The 19,482-nt window shown below is 45.0% G+C and overlaps 1 protein-coding gene across 1 annotated transcript in view; it reads left to right on the plus strand.

The window, feature by feature from the left end:
* The window catches only part of SLC5A11 (solute carrier family 5 member 11), a 51,700-nt gene that overhangs the window by 14,983 nt on the left and 17,235 nt on the right, over window positions 1-19,482 (plus strand). The window contains 3 exon segments of the mRNA XM_063717810.1: window positions 1,010-1,114; window positions 2,652-2,757; window positions 9,407-9,487. Coding sequence (XP_063573880.1) covers window positions 1,010-1,114; window positions 2,652-2,757; window positions 9,407-9,487 — 292 coding nt within the window.

Below are 19,482 nucleotides of genomic sequence, written 5' to 3' on the forward strand. Positions count from 1 at the left end.
GAGTGCAGTGGCGTGCCCTCAGCTCACTGCAACCTCTGCCTACCTGGATTCAAGCAATTCTTGATTCTCCTGCCTCACCCCGTCCCCCGCCACACACACACTGCCCCAGTAGCTGGGACTACAGCCACCATGCCCAACTAATTTTTGTATTTGTAGTAGAGACGGGGTTTCACCAAGTTGTCCAGGCTGGTCTTGAACTCTTGACCTCAAATAATCCTCCTACCTCACCTCCCAAAGTACTGGGATTACAGGTCTGAGCTACCGCACCCGGCCATCTCACTGTTTTTAATTGGCAACTCTTTTTATACATTTTCCGGCCATTTGGATTTCCTCTTTGAGGAAGTAACTTGTCTAGGACTTTTGTCCATTTTTCTATTAGGTTATATGTCTTTAAAAAAAAAAAAATAGAGATGGGGTCTTACTGTAGCAATAGAGATATTGCCCAGGCTGGTCTTGAACTCCTGGGCTCAAGCAGTTCTCCCACCTTGGCCTCCTAAAGTGCTAGGATTACAGGTGTGAGCCATCGTGCATGGCCTCACAATTAAATCTATTATCCGCCTAGAATTTATTTTCATCTACCATATGTATGTTTCTTGAGGCAGGGTCTCCCTGTCACTTAGGCTAGAGTGCAATGGCACGATCATGGCTCACTGCACCCACGACCTCCTGGGCTCAGGCTCAAGTGATCCTTCCACCTCAGCCACCTGAGTAGCTGGGACTACAGGTGCCTGCCACCACGCATGACTAAATTTGTATTTTTTGTAGAAATGGGGTTTCACCATGTTGCCCAGGCTGGTCCCAAACTCTTGCACTCAAGTGATCCTCTTGCCTCAGTTTCCCAAAGTGATGGGAACCAACTGCGCTGGGCTCCTCTCCTCCCTTCTTAAGTATCAGGTTGAGAATCCCAAGAAGACCATCTGCGCTCTCAGTTGTGGGGGCAGGAGCAGATGGGAAGGGCTTGTGTGGGGATGTCAAGTGCTGGTGGTGAAATCTCAGCTCTGGCCCTCAGGTCACCACGATGCCAGAATACCTACGGAAGCGCTTCGGTGGCATCAGAATCCCCATCATCCTGGCTGTACTCTACCTATTTATCTACATCTTCACCAAGATCTCGGTAAGGCAGGGACACAGCCTGGCCTCACCCATGCAGCATGGGGAGAAGATAAGGCACAGATCATTGCTCGGGAGTGTCTCCTTGCTATCCCCTTTCTCCTCCTCTTTCATAGGCTGCAGGGAGATTAGAGGAAGATGGGATGGGGGGAAGTAAGCGTGGACAGAGGAAATTGGGAGAAAACGGTTGGGTGCAGTGGCTTATGCCTGTAATCTCAGCACTTTGGGAGGCTGAGGCGGGTGTATCACTTGAGGTCAGGAGTTCGAGGCCAGTCTGGCCAACATGGCGAAACCCTATCTCTACCAGAAAATAGGAAAATTAGCCAGGCGTGATGGCACATGCCTGTAGTCCCAGCTATTCGGGAGGCTGAGGCAGGAGAATTGCTTGAGCCCGGGAGGCGGAGGTTGCAGTGAGCCAAGATCATGCCACTGTACTCCAGCCTGGGTGAAAGAGCGAGACTGTGTCAAAAAAAAAAAAAAAAAAAGAAGAAGAAATTGGGAGAAAAGGTAGAGGAAAGGAGGGAAGGACTTTCTCTCCTACTCCTGCCAAAGCTTCTTTGTCAACATCTCAGGATGGTGTGGGTTGATCAATGGGACTCCAAGAACCCTGCCAATCCTTGGATAGGACTGTTCTCTTCCTCCTTGAATTAGATGCTGATCAGCTGTTTATCAGATGTGCTAATGGCTGATTGCACTGCCCCACCCTGACCTATGGATGGGCAGATCTCCTAGGAAGTGGCAAAGAACAGGTGTATTGCAACCTCCAGACATGTGCCCCTCAGCGGAAGCTGCCTTCGCTTCCAGCCAGGGAGGAGGGAGGAGCTTGTTCTATGGGAAGGGGTATGGGGGAGCAGAAGGGGTTCCATTCAATCCAAGCAACAATAAGTGAATCTACACCAGCTCCAGACTGCAGGACAGACACACAGGCTCCTTTCTAGAACGTTCACTTGCAGTCTGGTGGGAAGCTGCAGATGTGGGAAGCCTTCTAGGTGAAGTTACATCCCAGGAGGAACTTACGGTAGAGAAAGGGGACTGGCCCTCCAGACGGAAGCACCAGCACAAGTGAAATCTGGGAGGCCTAGGTACACACGATTTGTTGAGAAACGGAGGGTATTTCAGAGTCTGTAGAGGTCTGGGAGTACGAAATGAGTATTTAGCCTCATTTATTTAGCCTTTATCTTAGGGGCAATGGGGGAGTCACTTAAGAGTTTGAGTGGGGAGGAGAAGGATGATGTGATCATTATGGTATTTAATGAAGGTTACAGTGTGGAAGATGGAGTGGGAAAGGACCAAAAGCAGAAGCAGGAAGACCATTGAGGAGGCTGCTGCATCAGCCCAGGGCCCACAGGGCTCCAGTTTAAGACCCCTGATCTGGGATGAAATGGATTAAGAAGGGATGATGTATGACTCTTCTGTGTTTGTCAGCATCTAGGCTAGGCCCTGATCCCAGTGAACCTGTGCTGCAAATGTCCATTCATTCATTCATTCATTCATTTTTTCATTAATTCATTTGTTCATCCATCAACCTCCTTTCTTCACAGGTAGACATGTATGCAGGTGCCATCTTCATCCAGCAGTCTTTGCACCTGGATCTGTACCTGGCCATAGTTGGGCTGCTGGCCATCACTGCTGTATACACGGTTGCTGGTAAGACTGAACGAAGGGTAACACCTAGCAGAGGCAGTGGGCAGGGGCTGTGGGCCACTCTACCTTCTCCTTACCCATCTTCTGATGTTCCATTGTGCTAAGACCCATTTATTCATTAAATGTCACTCCTTTACCCTAGATAAAAAGATTTCTCCTGACCATTATCCAAAGGAAGGGGGTTACCTGATAAGATAAAGCATTTTAGGTTGGGCGCGGTGGCTCATGCCTGTAATCCCAGCACTTTGGGAAGCCAAGGCAGGTGGATCACTTGAGGTCAGGAATTCCAGACCAGCCTGGCCAACATGGCAAAACCCCATCTCTACTAAAAATACAAAAATTAGGCCAGGCGCGGTGGCTCACGCCTGTATTCCCTGCACTTTGGGAGGCCGAGGTGGGTGGATCACGAGGTCAGGAGTTCAAGACCAGCCTGACCAACATGGCAAAACCCCATCTCTACTAAAAATACAAACATTAGCCAGGCGTGATGGCCCGTGCCTGAAATCCCAGCTACTCAGGAGGCTGAGGCAGGAGAATCACCTGAACCCGGGAGGCGGAGGTTGCAGTGAGCTGAGATCGCGCCACTGCACTCCAGCCTGGGTGACAGAGCGAGACACCAGCTCACAACAAAATAATAAAAAAAATTAGCCGGGCGTGCTGGCAGACTCCTGTAATTCTAGCTACTCAGGAGGCTGAGGCAGGAAAATTGCTTGAACCCCGGTGGGGCGGACGTTGCAATGAGCCAAGATGGTGTCATTGCCCTCCAGACTGGGTGACAGAGTGAGACTCCATCTCAGAATAAAAAAAGATAAAGCATTTTTAAAATGCACCACAATGGCATAACGTTTTTTCCCATTCATGTATCTGAGAACTATTTCTTGAGCACCTACTAACTGCTGAGCCATGTGCACTCACAGGCACAATTACAAGGCTGGATAATAAACTACTGCAATCCTGGAGCCTGAGGGCAGGTAACCTCATCTCTCCCCCTCCTACCTGTATCCTAGAAGAGTGCCTGGCATGCAGTAGGGCCTTGAGAAGTACCTGTTTTTAAATATTCATTATCTCATCTTCCACTCTATTTTCACCCTTCTCTGCCTCCTCTTGGCGTAATATAACTCATTCCATATATATGTGTGTGTCTGTTTGTGTCTGTGTGTGCCTGTGTGTGCACAGACACAAACACACTGGTATCTCTATATTATGTACTTTGTATCTATATATCATGTATTTACATATACAGGTGTGTGTATACGGATATACATTTCCTACTGTGTGCCAGACATCATGCCAGGGAGTGAGGCACAGACGTAAACAAGACAAATATCTCTACTCCAGAGGAACTTATTGAGGATGGGAGACAATGAACAGGGAAATCAATAAATAATGTTAGGACAGGTGTGGTGGCTCACGTCTGTAATCCCAACACTTTGAGAGGCCGGGGCGGGTGGATCACCTGAGATGAGGAGTTCTAGACCAGCCTAGCCAACATGGCGAAACCCTGTCACTACTAAAAATACAGAAAAATTAGCTGGGTGTGATGGCACATGCCTGTAATCCCAGCTACTCGGGAGGCTGAGGCAAGAGAATCACTTGAACCTAGGAGGCGGAGGTTGCAGCGAGCCAAGATCACACCACTGCACTCTAGCCTGGGCAACAGAATGGGACTCTGTCTCAAAAATAAATAAATAAATAAATATGTCAGTGTATATTATTATAACCTGAGAAGTGCTATAAGGAAAAATTAATTAGGGTGAAGAGATGGAGGGCAGGTTTTTTTTTTGTTTTTTTTTTTTACATAGAATATTCAGGTAAGGCCTCTCTAAGGTGATATATCTCAACCAATTTTTTTTTCGCCTTCGACTTTTATTTTAGATTCAGGAGGTACACGCAGGTTTGTTAATGGGTATAGTGCATGATGCCGAGGTCTGGGATACGAATGGATCCATTAGCCCAGGTAGTGAGCATAGTACCCAATAGGTAGTTTTTCAACCGGTGTCCCCCTCTCTCTCTCCCTCCTCTAGTAGTCCCCAGTTCCCTTATTCAAGTCCATGAGTACCCAATGTTTAATCAGTTTCCACTTATAAGTGAGAACATGTGGGCCAGGCATGATGGCTCACTCCTGTAATCCCAGCACTTTGGGAAGCCGAGGTGGGAAGATCATCTGAGGTCAGGAGTTCCAGACCATCCTGGCCAACATGGTGAAACCCCTTCTCCACTAAAAATACAAAAATTAGTAGAGTTTGGTGGCGGGTGCCTGTAATCCCAGCTATGTGGAAGGCTGAGGCAGGAGAATCTCTTGAACACAGGAGGCGGAGGTTGCAAGGTTGCAGTGAGTGGAGATCGCACCACTGCGCTCCAGCCTGGGCAACAGAGCAAGACCCCGTCTCAAAGAAAAAGAAAATAAACAAATAAGTGAGTGGTTTTCTGTTCCTGCATTAATTCACTTAGGATAAGGGCCTCCAGCTGCATTCATGTGCTGCAAAGGTTATGATTTTGTCCTTTTTAATGGCTGTGTAGTATTTCATGGTATATCTGTACCATATTTTCTTTATCCAATCCACTGTTGATGGGCACTGGTGTCAATTCCATGTCTTTGCTATTGTGCATAGTATTGTGATGAACATATGAGGGCATGTGTCTTTTTGGTAGGATGACTTATTTTCCTTTGGGTACATACCCAGTAGTGGGATTGCTGGTCAAATCATAGTTCAATTCTCAGTTCTCTCTCCACAGTGGCTGAACTAATTTACACTCCGTATTAGTCCATTCTCACACTGCTATAAAGAACTACCCGAGACTGGATAATTTATGGAAAAAAAAGAGGTTTAATTGACTCACAGTTCCACAGGCTTAACGGGAAGCATGGCTAGGAGGCCTCAGGAAACTTACAGTCATGGTGGAGGGCAAACGGGAAGTAAGCACGTCCTACCACGATGCAGCTGGAGAGAGTGAAGCGGGAGGTGCTACATACTTTTTTCTTTTCTTTTCTGTTTGAGATGGAGACTTACACTTTCACGGCTGGAGTACAATGTTGCAATCTCAGCTCACCGCAACCTCCACCTCCTGGGTTCAAGCAATTCTCCTGCCTCAGCCTCCCAAGTAGCTGGGATTACAGGCGCCTGCCACCATGCCCAGCTAATTTTGTGTTTTTAGTAGAGACAGGTTTTCTCCATGTTGGTCAGGCTGGTCTCGAACTCCCATCCTCAGGTGATCTGCCCGCTTCGGCCTCCCAAAGTGCTGGGATTACAGGCATGAGCCACTGTGCCTGGCCTAGTGCTACACACTTTTAAACAACCGATTCTCATGAGAACTCTATCACCAGACAGCACTGGGGATGGTGTTGAATCATTAAAATCACCCCCATGATCCAATCACCTCCCACCAGGACCCTCCCCCAACACGCAGGGATTACAATTCAACATGAGATTTGGGTGGGGACACAGAGCCAAACCATATCACACTCCCACCAACAGTGCATCAGCATTTCCTTTTCTCCACAACCTCGCCAACATCGGTTATCTTTTGACTTCTTAACTGTTTTTAAGTTTAAAGCTGTTCTGGCCGGGCGCAGTGGCTCACACCTGTAATCCCAGGACTTTGGGAGGCCAAGGCAGGAGGATCAACTGAGGTCAGGAGTTCAAGACCAGCCTGGCCAATATGGAGAAACTCTGTCTCTACTAAAAATACAAAAAAATTAGCCGGCTGTGGTGGCGGGCACCTGTAATCCCAGCTACCTGGGAGGCTGAGGGAGGAGAATCACTTGAACCCTGGAGGCAGAGGCTGCAGTGAGCCGAGATCGTGCCACTGCACTCCAGCCTGGGCAACAGAGCGAGACTCAAATTAAAAAAAAAAAAAGCTGTTCTGACTGGTGTGAGATGATAACTCATTGTGGTAGTGATTTGTTTTTGTTTGTTTGTTTGTTTTTCTTTTTTTGAGACAGGGTCTCCCTCTGTCACCCAGGCTGGAGTGCAATGGTGCAATCTTGGCACACTGCAACCTCCATCTCCCAGGTTCAAGTGATTCTCCTGCCTCAGCCTCCCAAGTAGCTGAGACTACAGGTGCCAGTCACTATGCCTGGCTAACGTTTGTATTTTATGGTAGAGAAAGGGTTTCACTGTGTTGGTTAGGCTGGTCTTGAACTCCTGGTCTCAAGTGATCTGCCTGCATCAGCCTCCCAAAATGCTGGGATTACAGATGTGAACCACTGTGCCCGGCCTGTGATTTGCATTTTTCTGGTGATTAGTGATGATGAGCATTTTTTCGTATCTCAACCAAGTTTAAATAACACCCACGAGCATTGCAGGGGAGGAGAACTCCAGGCTGAGGGAAGGGCTGCAGTAAAGACTCTGAGATGAGAACCTGCTTGAGCAAATGGTTATGTAGGCTGTGCCCTATTCCACTCCAGGGGGTGCCATTCACACCAACCAGAGTGAAAATGGCACCCCCTGGCACTGTGCTAAGCAGCAACCCTGGTGGTAAGAGTGGGATTGGAGAAAAGGGCAGGGACCAGAGCTTTGAAGGAAACAAAATGAGCCTAGCATTTGTTCTAAGTGCCATGGAATACTATTGGATGCTTTAAACAGAAAATTGACAAAATCTAACATATACAAAGTCCCCTGATACAGAAAGACCTTCCTGAGTTCTCAGAACTAGCAGAAGCCATGTGCCTGGGGCAGGGGAAAAGGGGAGGGCAGGCTGCCATAGCTGATGAATGTTGGTGTTCCTTGTTTGGAGGTCTGTGTTCCCCATTAGACCGTAGGCTCTATGAGGGCAGGGAACATGCCATTTTGTTGGCCTCTGCATCCCTACCGTGTAGAACTCGGTGGGGAGCTCACTGGCTATTTGGTGAAAGACTGAACAAAATGCTCCCCACAGTGCCTGGCATAAGAGAGATTCTCATCACTGTTAGTATAGAAAGGATGGTGGGGTTAAGTGGTACCCAACACCAGGACCTCACCACACTCAGGCTGACTCACTGCATGCGTGAACGGCAGGGAACTGAGGCCAGAATCAAAGCCAGGTCTCCTCCCCTTTATGAGAGAGCCCTGTTCCTGCTGGCAAGGAAGGAGGGATCCCAGAGAGCACCTCACCCACGGGCACAGGGTTTTTAAATTGTACAGTGACTGTGCCCTCTAGTAGACACGTTTCTATTGGATAAGTGTCCCTTCTCCTCAGGGAAGGAGGAAGAACAGAGGTCTAAGGAAGAGACTGGAAAGATTGCTCTTTCCAGATGCTGATGGATTTGCTACCAGGATCATCATTACGAATTTTTATGTATGTATTTATTTATTTTTTTGAGACGGAGTCTTGCTCCATTGCCCAGGCTGGAGTGCAGTGGTGCAATCTTGGCTCACTGCAACCTCCACCTCCTGGGCTCAAGTGATTCTCCTGTCTCGGCCTCCCGAGTGGCTGGGATTACAGGCGTGCCCCACCATACCTGGCTAATTTTTGTATTTTTAGTAGGGACAGGGTTTCACCATGTTGGCCAGGCTGGTCTTGAACCCCTAACCTCAGGTGATCCAGCTGCCTCAGCCTCCCAAAGTGCTGGGATTACAGGCATAAGCCACCTTTCCCAGCCCATTTCGAAGATTTTTGCAGGTGGCAAACTCAACAAGAATCCTCTGAGGCACCATCATGATCCTCTCCAGGAAGTCTAGGGGGCCTCTGAATACCTAATACTCACATCCTTTATCCAGTCTTAAAAATAAAGGTGTTGGCTGGGTGTAGTTGCTTACACCCGTAATCCCAGCACCTTGGGAGGCCGAGGCAGGAGGACTGTTTGAAGCCAGGAGTTTGAGCCCACCCTGGGCAACATAGCAAGACTCCATCTCTAGAAAAAAGTTAAAAATTAGCCGGGCATGGTGGCTCGTGCTTATAGTCCTAGCTACTTGGGGGACTGAGACAGGACAATCACTTGGGCCCGGGAAGTCTAGGCTGCAGCGAGCTATGATCGTGCCACTACACTCCAGCCTGGGTTGACAGAGTGAAACCCTGGCTCTAAAAAATAAAAAAATAAATAAATAATAAATAAATAAAGGTGTTCAGAGCTTGGGGACTGTGGCCTAAGCACCACTTCCTATATCAGTTAAAGATTGCTGTGTTAAAAAACCACCCACAAATTGAGGGGCTTGAAAAACCAATGGTTTATTATTCCCCACACGTCCACGAGTTACCTGGGTGGATATTTGCTGGTCTCACCTGGCTGGAAGAGGATGGCCTCACTCACATGGCTGGTGTTAGCTTGGGCTGTCGACTGGGCTTCCCCTTCTTGGGGGCCCTCTTCCTTCATTAGGTTAGACCCGGCTTCTTAAAGCAAATGGTCTCAGGGCAACAGGAGAGTAAGTGCAGAAGTTGCAGGGCTCCTTGAGGCCCATACCACTTCCTCCACATTCTATTGGTCAAAGCAAGTCACGTGGCCAAGCCCATGTGAGAAGTAGAGTAATCAACTTCACCTCAACATGAAAGGAGCAGCAAAGTCACATTGCAAAATGGGCGTGCACACAGGGAGGAGTGATCGTGGCCATCTTTGCAATCAATCAGCACTAAGAAATCTCCCATCACGTCCTGGCCTTTCAGATTCCCTTGGTGACCCAGAGTAACCCCTTCTCATTAGACTCCCTGACCCTCACCTCCGTGCTCATCCCACCAGGTGGCCTGGCTGCTGTGATCTACACGGATGCGCTGCAGACGCTGATCATGCTTATAGGAGCGCTCACCTTGATGGGCTACAGTAAGTGGGGTCCCCGGGTCACTTGGGTGGATGACAGCACCTCTCTCCAGCAGGGATATCTGCTCTCAACTGTGAATGGCAAACCCAGCTGTCAAAGAGCATACTACTGGGGAATTTTTGTCACAGGTGCTTTGCTTGAGGCACAGTTATTTTAGCTAGAAGAGAAATGTGCTTATTGTGGAAACTTACTGTTTTTGTTTTTGTTTTTTGTTTTGAGACAGGGTCTTGCTCTGTCAGTCAGGCTAGAGTGCAGTGGTGTGATCATAGCTCACTGCAGCCTTGAGCCCCTGGGCTCAAGTGACTCTCCCACCTCAGCCTCCTTAGTAGCTGGGACTATCGATATAGGCCACGATGTCCAGATAATTGTTTTTTTATTTTGCTTTTTTGTAGAGATAGAGTCTCACTGTGTTGCCCAGGCTGATCTCAAACTCCTGGCCTCAAGTGATCCTCCTGCCTCAGCCTCCCAAAGCCACCCCACCTGGCACTGTTTTTTTTTTTTTAAGTAAAAATTAATCTCTTTCTATACTAATATGGAAAAATAACTGAATGAATAAATAAAAGAATGTGAACAGACAGCTTTTCCTTACAGGGGTTTTTGTTGATGTTTGTTTGTTTCGAGACAGGGTATCACTCTGCCACCCAGGCTGAAGTGCAGTGACACAATCTTGGCTCACTGCAACCTCTGTCTCCTGGGCTCAAGCAATCCTCCCGCCTCAGCCTCCCAAGTAGCTGGGCCCACAGGTGTGCACCACCATGCCTGGCTAATTTTTTTCATTTTTTTAAATAGATGGAGTTTCGCCATGTTGCCCAGGCTGGTTTCAAACTCCTGGGCTCAAACAATCAACTGCCTCGGCCTCCCAAAGTGCTGAAATTATAGGTGTGAGCCACTGCATCCAGCCTACAGAAGCTTTAAACTCTAGCACTAGCCCACACCTAGACTTTAGCAATTCATTTCAAAATATTCACCCAATTCTTCGTACCAGCTTGTATGGTGATCCTGTCTTTCTTTGTTTTGCTGCCAATGGTCATGTCTCTTTGGAAGCTCCTGTGTTTTCTGAGATCTCAGGCCAGTTGGTTGCTCTATGGCCTCAGCTCTCTGATAGGTTCAAGGGAAGCTATAATTTTGTAGATTAGCCAACTTCTTATTATTGTTAAGGGGGGGAACATTACTCTTCACAGGTTTCTATCTTTTAGAGGTAAGCCATTCATTAAGCCTTAAAGACTACAACAAAGGCCGACCATGGTGGCTCACACCTGTAATCCCAGCACTTTGGGAGGCCAAAGCAAGAGGATCGCTTGAGCTCAGGAGTTTGAGACCAGCCTGAGCAACATAGTGAGACTGTGTCTACAAAAAATAAACCTAAACTTACCCGGGTTTGGTGGCATGTGCCTGTAGTCCCAGCTACCTGACAGGCTGAGGTAGGGGGATGGCTTGAGCCTGGCAGGTTGAGGCTGCAGTGAGCCGAGATTGTACCACTGCACTCCAGCCTGGGCAACAGAGCGAGAACCTGTCTCAAAAAAAAAAAAAGGCTATGAAAACTAATATAGGAAACACAGAAAAGCAAAAGGGATCATAATCCTGAAGATGGCAGAATATAGTGCTGAAAATTTTATATATATATATAATATATATAGTGCTGAAATTTATATATATATTTTAGGACTCAGAAGAAAATATCAAGAGAGTGCCATGCTTGGAATCCTGAACTCTATGAAACATATATGAAAGATAGAAGTAGAGGACAAACTGAGATGAAAGGAGAGTAGAAGCAGATAAAAAGGAAAAAGATTAGAGAAGATTACAATAAATTTTCTAAATAAATTAGCAGAATTAAATTCCTCACTGGAGGATGTAAATAGCAGAACAAATGCTAAAGAAAATCAAACCCAGGATGAAACAAATAGGAGTTCTTTTTTTTTTTTTTTTTTTTTGAGTCTCGCTCTGTCACCCAGGCTGGAGTGCAGTAGCATGATCTTGGCTCACTGCAACCTCCACCTCCCGTGTTCAAGTGATTCTCCTGCCTCAGCCTCCCAAGTAGCTGGGACTACAGACACACACCACCATGCCCAGCTAATTTTTGTATTTTTAGTAGAGATGGGGTTTCACCATGTTCACCAGGATGGTCTCCATCTCTTGACCTTGTCATCTGCCCGCCTCGGCCTCCCAAAGTACTGGGATTACAGGCGTGAGCCACCATGCCTGGCTGAAAACAAATAGGAGTTCTAATAAAATGCAGAGAAAAGGGATAAATAATAAAATTATAAAAGAAAAGATGACAAATATAGAAGACAGCAGAGATATACCATTTGAGAAATGTTTATTCTTTTTCTTTTTTTCTGTTTTTGTTTTTTGAGAAATATTTGTTCTTAGAAAAAAGGTCAGAAAAAAATGGAACAAAGTAAATCATTAATCACAAAAGAAAATTTTTCTTAGAAGGAGGATGATATATCTAACTAGGGGTAAAGGGTTTGCTGTGTCTCAGGCAAAATCAATGAACGAGATCTCCAGGTAGAAGCATTATGAAAAAAATATGAAGTATAAGAATAGTTTTTAAATACTAAAGGATACAGACAGAGAGGTGGGAAGATCATTTGAGGCCAGTAGTTTGAGACCAGCCTGGACAACAAAGCAAGACCCCACTCTATGAAAAATGGAAAATTAGCTGGGTGTGGTGGTGCACACCTGTGGTCTCAGGTGGGGACTGGAGGATCAGGGAGGTTGAGGAAGTTGAGGCAGGAGGATCACTTGAGCCCAGGCGCTCGAGGCTGCAGTGAGCTATGATTGCACCACTGCACTCCAGCCTGGGTGACAGAGTGAGACTCTGTATATAAGAAAAAAGAATCCAGACAGAAAAAATGTAGTGAGCTAAAAATAATAACAAACTGGTCTCATTCCCCTCCTTCATAACAATAAAATGCCAAAAGATAGTGGAGCAAGGGCTACAGATGTGTTTTATGGGAAAAGTTGTATCCTAAGTAAGGATCAGATACCCAGCCAAGTTTTCTGTTTGCCAGGGCTGCAGAAATATTCTGAACTATGCAAGGACTTAGTAAAGGGAGGACCTACGTGCCTGTCTTGAAGATACAAGAAAGAAACAAAACAAAATCGAGAGTTGGTATTGTGACTCAAGAGAAAATGGTAGTAAATAATGATCCAGTTAAAATCGTTACAGATCTGAAAAATTGTCTGGTCAAGGCAAATGTTACATAAAGAATATAACAATTTAATAAAAATTGGATCTAAAACCCCCTATTTTACTAACAAAAACTTTAAAATGCTGGGAGAGATAGTATGCTAGATTTCCCATCAAATAGGAAGAAAAACATCGTGAAGAAGAAATACTGAACTCCAAGCAGACACTCATATAAATCTCACCCTTTTTGTAGGAAATATGTGTGTGTATAAGTTTTTTTTTCTTAAAAGAGAATAATAAGAAATCACAACCAAAGGGAAAGAATAAAAGAGAATGCAAAGTAATAGTAAAAATACCAGTTATTACAATACAAGTAAATGGAATAAAATTCCCTATTGAAAGACAAGGCTTCTTATAAGCAGTTATCAATCTGTGTGGCTATTTGTTCTGTTTTTCTTTTCCCTAGCTACATATTATTTATTTTCTCAACAAAACTCAAGATTTATAGTTTGGGTTAAGAAAATGTAACTTGATATAATTTGCAAGTGGCACATATAAAACAAAGTATAACATAAGGCAAAAAGCAATAAAGAGGGGGATAAGTAATTTTATATTGAAAATAGAAAATTCATAATAAAGATATAACCTTTGCTTATTAAATAACATTGCAACAAGATACACAAAGCAGAAGTTGTTATAAATTGACAGAAACCAAAATAGTACTAAAATACTTTAACAGAACAAGAACATAATAAGGATTTAGAAGATATAAATTCTACAAATGAATAAGCATTCTCCTAATCATGAATGTATCTTTTTCCAGCATTCATGGAATCACCCACAAAAATTAATCATTGAAAAAAATTTTTTACAAAAATATATATAAAAACATTGTTCAGATTATATTATCTTATTCATATAAACCCCAAAAATTAAACTCATTAGGAAAAGTGTAAATTTTTAAAAAATCTAATTACTTAGAAGTTTAAAAGCCATCTTCTAAATAGTGCCTGGGTCACAGAGGAAATAAAAGCGGCAATTACAGACTATGCAGAAAAAAATGAGAACATTACATTTCATACTTAATACAGTCAAAGCTGTACCTCTATAAAAACATTTATATTAATAAATATGAAAGCCCAATTTAGTGATTTAGAAAAAAGAAAACTACATTATTGGTTACTCCAGTTACTCCAGTATCTATTTCTTTTTTTTTTTTTTTTTTTGAGATGGACTCTCGCTCTGTCGCCAAGCTACAGTGCAGTGGCACGATCTCGGCTCACTGCAACCTCCACCTCTCGGGTTCAAGCAATTCTCCTGCCTCAGCCTCCCGAGTAGCTGGGACTACAGGCACGCGCCACTGCATCCAGCTTATTTTTGTATTTTTAGTAGAGACGGGGTTTCACCATGTTGGCCAGGCTGGTCTCAAACTCCTGACCTCAAGTGATCTGCCCACCTCAGCCTCCCAAAGTGCTGGGATTACAGGAGTGAGCCACTGCACCTGGCCTTTTTTTTTTTTTTGAGACGGAGTCTGGCTCTGTTGCCCAGGCTGGCATGCAGTGGCATGATCTTGGCTCACTGCAACCTCCACCTCCTGGGTTCAAGCGATTCTCCTGCCTCAGCCTCCCAAGTAACTGGGACTACAGGCATGCACCACCATGCCTGGTTAACTTTTCTATTTTTAGTAGACAGGGTTTCCCCATGTGGACCAGGCTGGTTTTGAATTCCTGACCTCAGGTGATCCACCCGCGTCGGCCTCCCAAAGTGCTGGGATTACAGGCATGAGCCACCTGGCCCGGCCCAATATCTATTTCTTTGAAAAGAACCATAAAATGCAGTTGCAAATCAAACCAAGAAAAAAAGAGAAAACAGCATAATTAGGAATGAGAAAAGAAACAAAATATAAGCCACATGCGGTGGCTCACGCCTGTAATCCCAGCACTTTGGGAGGCTGAGGCAGGAGAATCGCTTGAGCCTAGGAGTTCAAGACCAGCCTGGGCAACATAGTGAGATCCATCTCTACAAAAAACTTAAAAAGTCACTGGATGTGGTGGTACATGCCTGTAGTCTTAACTACTCTGGAGGCTGAGGCAGGAGGATAGCTTGAGCCCAGGAGTTCAAGGTTACAGTGGGCTATGATTGTAGTACTACACTCCAATTTTTCTTTTCTTTTCTTTTCTTTTTTTTTTTTTTTTTGAGATGGAGTCTCGCTCTGTCGCCCAGGCTGGAATGCAGTGGCTCAATCTCGCCTCACTGCAACCTCCACCTCCTGGAGAGATTCGCCTGCCTCAGCCTCCTGAGTAGCTGGGATTACAGGCGCCCACCACCATGCCTGGCTAATTTTTGTATTTTTAGTAGAGACGGGGTTTCCCCACGTGGGCCAGGTTGGTCTCGAACTCCTGACCTCAGGTGATTCGCCCGCCTCAGCCTCCCAAAATGCTGGGATTACAGGTGTGAGCCACTGTGCCTGGCCAGTCTTACAATTTAATGGAACAAATAAATAAATTACTATGTCACATTTTTAATATTTTAATGGTTCAATATATTTGATTTCTTTGCAATCCTATGTATTTTTGCATTATTTAGAAGTACTATTCTGAGAAGCAATTGTAGGAGCGAAGGGAAGACTGGAAATCTCACTGGAAAATCAACCGACAAGAGGCAGATTGATAGGAGAAATGGCATACAAATTTATTAGCATGCACAGGGGAGAATTAAAGAGTGATTTCTCAATATCCTAATGTCTTACAGATGTTTCTATACCGTACTTCTTAAGGGAAAAGGAGATGGACAAGTGTAGATGATTTTAGGGAGGTAGTAAATTATTTTTAGGGGAATTCAATGGGCTTAAAGAACATACAATGGCCTGGGACAATGGCCAGGAGTATCACTTGAGGTCAGGAGTTCGAGACCAGCCTGGCCAATATGGTGAAACCCCGTCTCTACTAAAAGTACAAAAATTAGCCAGGCATGGTGGCACACGCCTGTAATCCCAGCTACTCGGGAGGCTGAGGCAGAAGAATCGCTTGAACCTGGGAGGTGGAGGTGGCAGTGAGCCGAGATCACATCACCGCACTCCAGCCTGGGTGACAGAGCAAGATTTCATCTCAAAAAAAAAAAAAAAAAAAAAAAAAAAAAGAAAAGAAAAGAAAAAGAAAGAAAGAAAAGAAACTTGGATAGATACATTCATTACTTTGTGGCGGAGGTTTCATGGGTGAATACTGATGTCAAACATCAACTTTTACACTTCAAATATTTTGCAATTTATGGTTAGGTCAATTATAGTCCAATAAAACTCTAATATTAATTTTTTTTTAAGTTAAAAAAAAGTGGGGAGGAGGTTAAGAACCCTTAAGGGGATTAACACTTTTTGGTGGCTCTGGTCCTACTAGAATTTCACCAATCTCCAGCCATCTCCTCATCACTTGCCATGGACCAATCTGAGTTCCCGGAAAATAGGCTTTCTCTGAATTCTAGGTTTCGTCGCGGTTGGTGGGATGGAAGGCCTGAAGGAGAAGTACTTCTTGGCCCTGGCTAGCAACCGGAGCGAGAACAGCAGCTGTGGGCTGCCCCGGGAAGATGCCTTCCATATTTTCCGAGATCCACTGACATCTGATCTCCCGTGGCCGGGGGTCCTATTTGGAATGTCCATCCCATCCCTCTGGTACTGGTGCACGGATCAGGTACAGGACAGTGGCCTGAGCAAGCTTTTTCCTTCTCTTTGCTTCTTTCCTTAGGGTGGCTGAAGTTGGTGCTTTTTTCTTCCTCCATCTCTTCTCTCATTTGTGTTTTCCCTGCTTCCTTGACTACTTCCTCCTTTCCGTTGCTCTACATGCTATTTTATTTCTTGCTCATGAATGTGAATGACAAATCCAAAGCTGCTGATATTTGCAAAGGGGAAACTCAACACACTCTGCCTTTTTTTTTTTTTTTTTTTTTTTTTTTTCTGAGACAGGGTCTCACTCTATCACCCAGGCTGGAAGGCAGAGGCACGATCATAGCTCACGGCAGCCTTCATCTCCTTGGCTCAAGAGATCCTCCCATGTCAGCCTCCTGAGTAGCTGGGACTACAGGCACATGCCACCATGCCCAGCTATTTATTATTATTATTATTTTTTAGTAGAGATGCAGGTCTCACTACATTGACCAGGCTGCTCTCAGACTCCTGAGTTCAAGTGATACTCCCACCTCAGCCTCCCAAAGTGCTGGGATTATAGGTGTGATCCACTGCAGCTGGCCTAATATACTTTGCTTAATGTCTGGGAATATCCAGTAAGCAAAGGAGATGATACCTTTTAAATGGGGGTAAAACTCCTATTGGACATCATTTGTTCAACAAATACACACTGGGTGTCCTCTACATACCAGGCACTCTTCTGGGCACTTAAAATCAGGAGCTAATAAATCAAACAAAGCTCTCTGCCCTTGTGGAGCTTCCCTTCTTCTAATGGGAGTAGACGGAGATAATAAATAAATTATGTGAGATGTTAAAATTTGATAAATATCATTTTAAAAAGTAGAGTGAGGTCAAGGAGATTGAGAGTGTGGGAGTGCAATTCCAAATGGGGTGACAGGTGGCTCACACACTTTAGGATGCTCAGGCAGGAGGCTCACTTGAGCCCAGGAGTTTGAGACCAACCTGGGAAACATAGTGAGGCCATCTCTAAAAAAAAAAAAAAAAAAGTAAAAATTATCCAGGCATGGTGGTGTGCAGCTGGAGTCCCAGCTACTTGGGAGGCTGAGGTGGGAGGATCGCTGGAACCCAGGAGGTCAAAGCTGCAATGAGTTGAGATCGCACCACTGCACTTCAGCCTGGGCAACAGGCTTGAGACAGTAAGATCCTGTCTCAAATAATGTAGGGTGCTGAGGGGAGGTATCATTGAGAAGTGACCTTTGACCAAAGACTTTGTAGAAGAGCAAGAGCTTCCTGTGATTTTTGGAGGAAGACTTTGCAGCAGAAGGAACACCCAGAGCGAGGCAGATACATAACTGGTGTGAAAAGAGAAAGGAAAAAATCAGAAAGCAGATCCATGTGTACAAGAAGCCCTTTTGTGTTAAAAAAAAAAAAGGAGAATAGAATCAATATTTGCATTTGCTTATATGTCCATAAACTCTGGATGGATGTATACAAAACTAAGAAGAGTGGATACCTGTGGGCAGGGAGGCAGGGCAGGTGGGAAGGATGAATGAGAGCCAATTTACTGCATGTTATATTTTCTCGGGTTTTAAACTGAGTGAATATATCACGTGTTCAAATATTATTTTTCTGGTACATGAAACATCAGAGATCAATGTACCACTTGGGGAGTTATACTGCATAGTGAGGGCTGATGAGAGTTTAATTAAAGCAATAATCATGGCGTTGGACATTGATTTGATGCAGGAGACTTCAGAGAATGAAACCCAGGTCTCATCCACAGGCCAGCCCTCCTTTGAGCGGAGAGCTAAGGACCAAGGCAGTGATGAGAGCAATGCACATGTACTGCCCCTTTAAGAGAGAGACCCCCTTCTCCTCCTTAGCAAATCTCAGGTAGGAGAGACCTTGAGAAACAGGATTGATCCAGGCTAACATCATGGGCTTTAAATTTAACAGACCCGGCTGGGTGCGGTGGCTCATGCCTGTAATCCCAACAGTTTGGGAGGTCAAGGCGGGTGGATCACCTGAGGTCAGGAGTTTGAGACCAGCCTGGCCAACATGGCAAAACCCTGTCTCTAATAAAAATACAAAAAAAAAAAAAAAAAAAAAAAAGCCAGGTGTGGTGGCAGGCACCTGTAATCCCAGCTACTCAGGAGGCTGAGGCAAGAGAATCACTTGAACCCAGAAGGTGGAGTTTGCAGTGAGCTGAGATCATGCCATTGCACTCCAGCCTGGGCAGCAAAGTGAGACTCTATCTCAAAAAATTAATTAATTAATTAATTAATTAATTATGCCGGGCACAGTGACTCATGCCTGTAATTCCAGCCTGGGCAACAGCAACACTCTGTCTCAAAAACAAACAAAACGAAACAAAAAAAGACAGTTGACCCATTCTGCCACCGGGAAAAAGCCATTTGTAAAAACCAGCCAGAGACAATTTCCCCTGCCGAGGTATTCCCCCAAGACCATCTTCCTCCTTCCTTTATTGAACCAATGTTTACTGTTTACAGGTTTCTGAACTTCTTTTTTATTATTTTTATTATTTATTATTATTATTATTAGTTTTGAGACAGAGTCTCGCTCTGTTTCCCAGGCTGGAGTAGAGTAGTGCAATCTCGGCTGACTGCAACTTCTGCCTCCTGGGTTCCAGCAATTCTCATGCCTCAGCCTCCTGAGTAGCTGGGACTATAGGCGTGCACCACTATGCCCAGCTAATTTTTGGTATTTTTTGTAGAGATAGGGTTTCGCTATGTTGGCCAGGCTAGTCTCGAACTCCTGACCTCAAGTGATCCACCCACCTTGGCCTCCCAAACTGCTGGGATTACAGGCATGAGCCACCGTGCCCAGCCAGATTTCTGAACTTCTGACCTACAGCTCTCTGATCCAGTTTCCACTATCTAATCCTACTCTCATCTATTTCTATTTCGTTGACCTGTTGGAACTTCTTTCTCTGGTTTCATCTAACAATAGCAGTGATGATGACAATGCCAATAATCACGACTGCTGTCTTTGCTAAAGAGCTGCTAGACACCTGAAAAGCAAGCACAGTTATCATCCCCATTTTACAGATGAGAGAGCTGAGCCTGGAAAGGTTAAGGAACTCATCCAAACTCACAAAGAGCTGGTGGGGGGATTCACACCTAAGTCTGTCTGCACTTTAAATCGCTCCATTCACTCATTGTACAGCACCTATTGGATGCTCTCAATTCTGGGAACCCACCCCC

The sequence above is a fragment of the Pongo abelii genome, chromosome 18, assembly GCF_028885655.2.
Source record: "Pongo abelii isolate AG06213 chromosome 18, NHGRI_mPonAbe1-v2.0_pri, whole genome shotgun sequence".
Taxonomy (NCBI): domain Eukaryota; kingdom Metazoa; phylum Chordata; class Mammalia; order Primates; family Hominidae; genus Pongo; species Pongo abelii.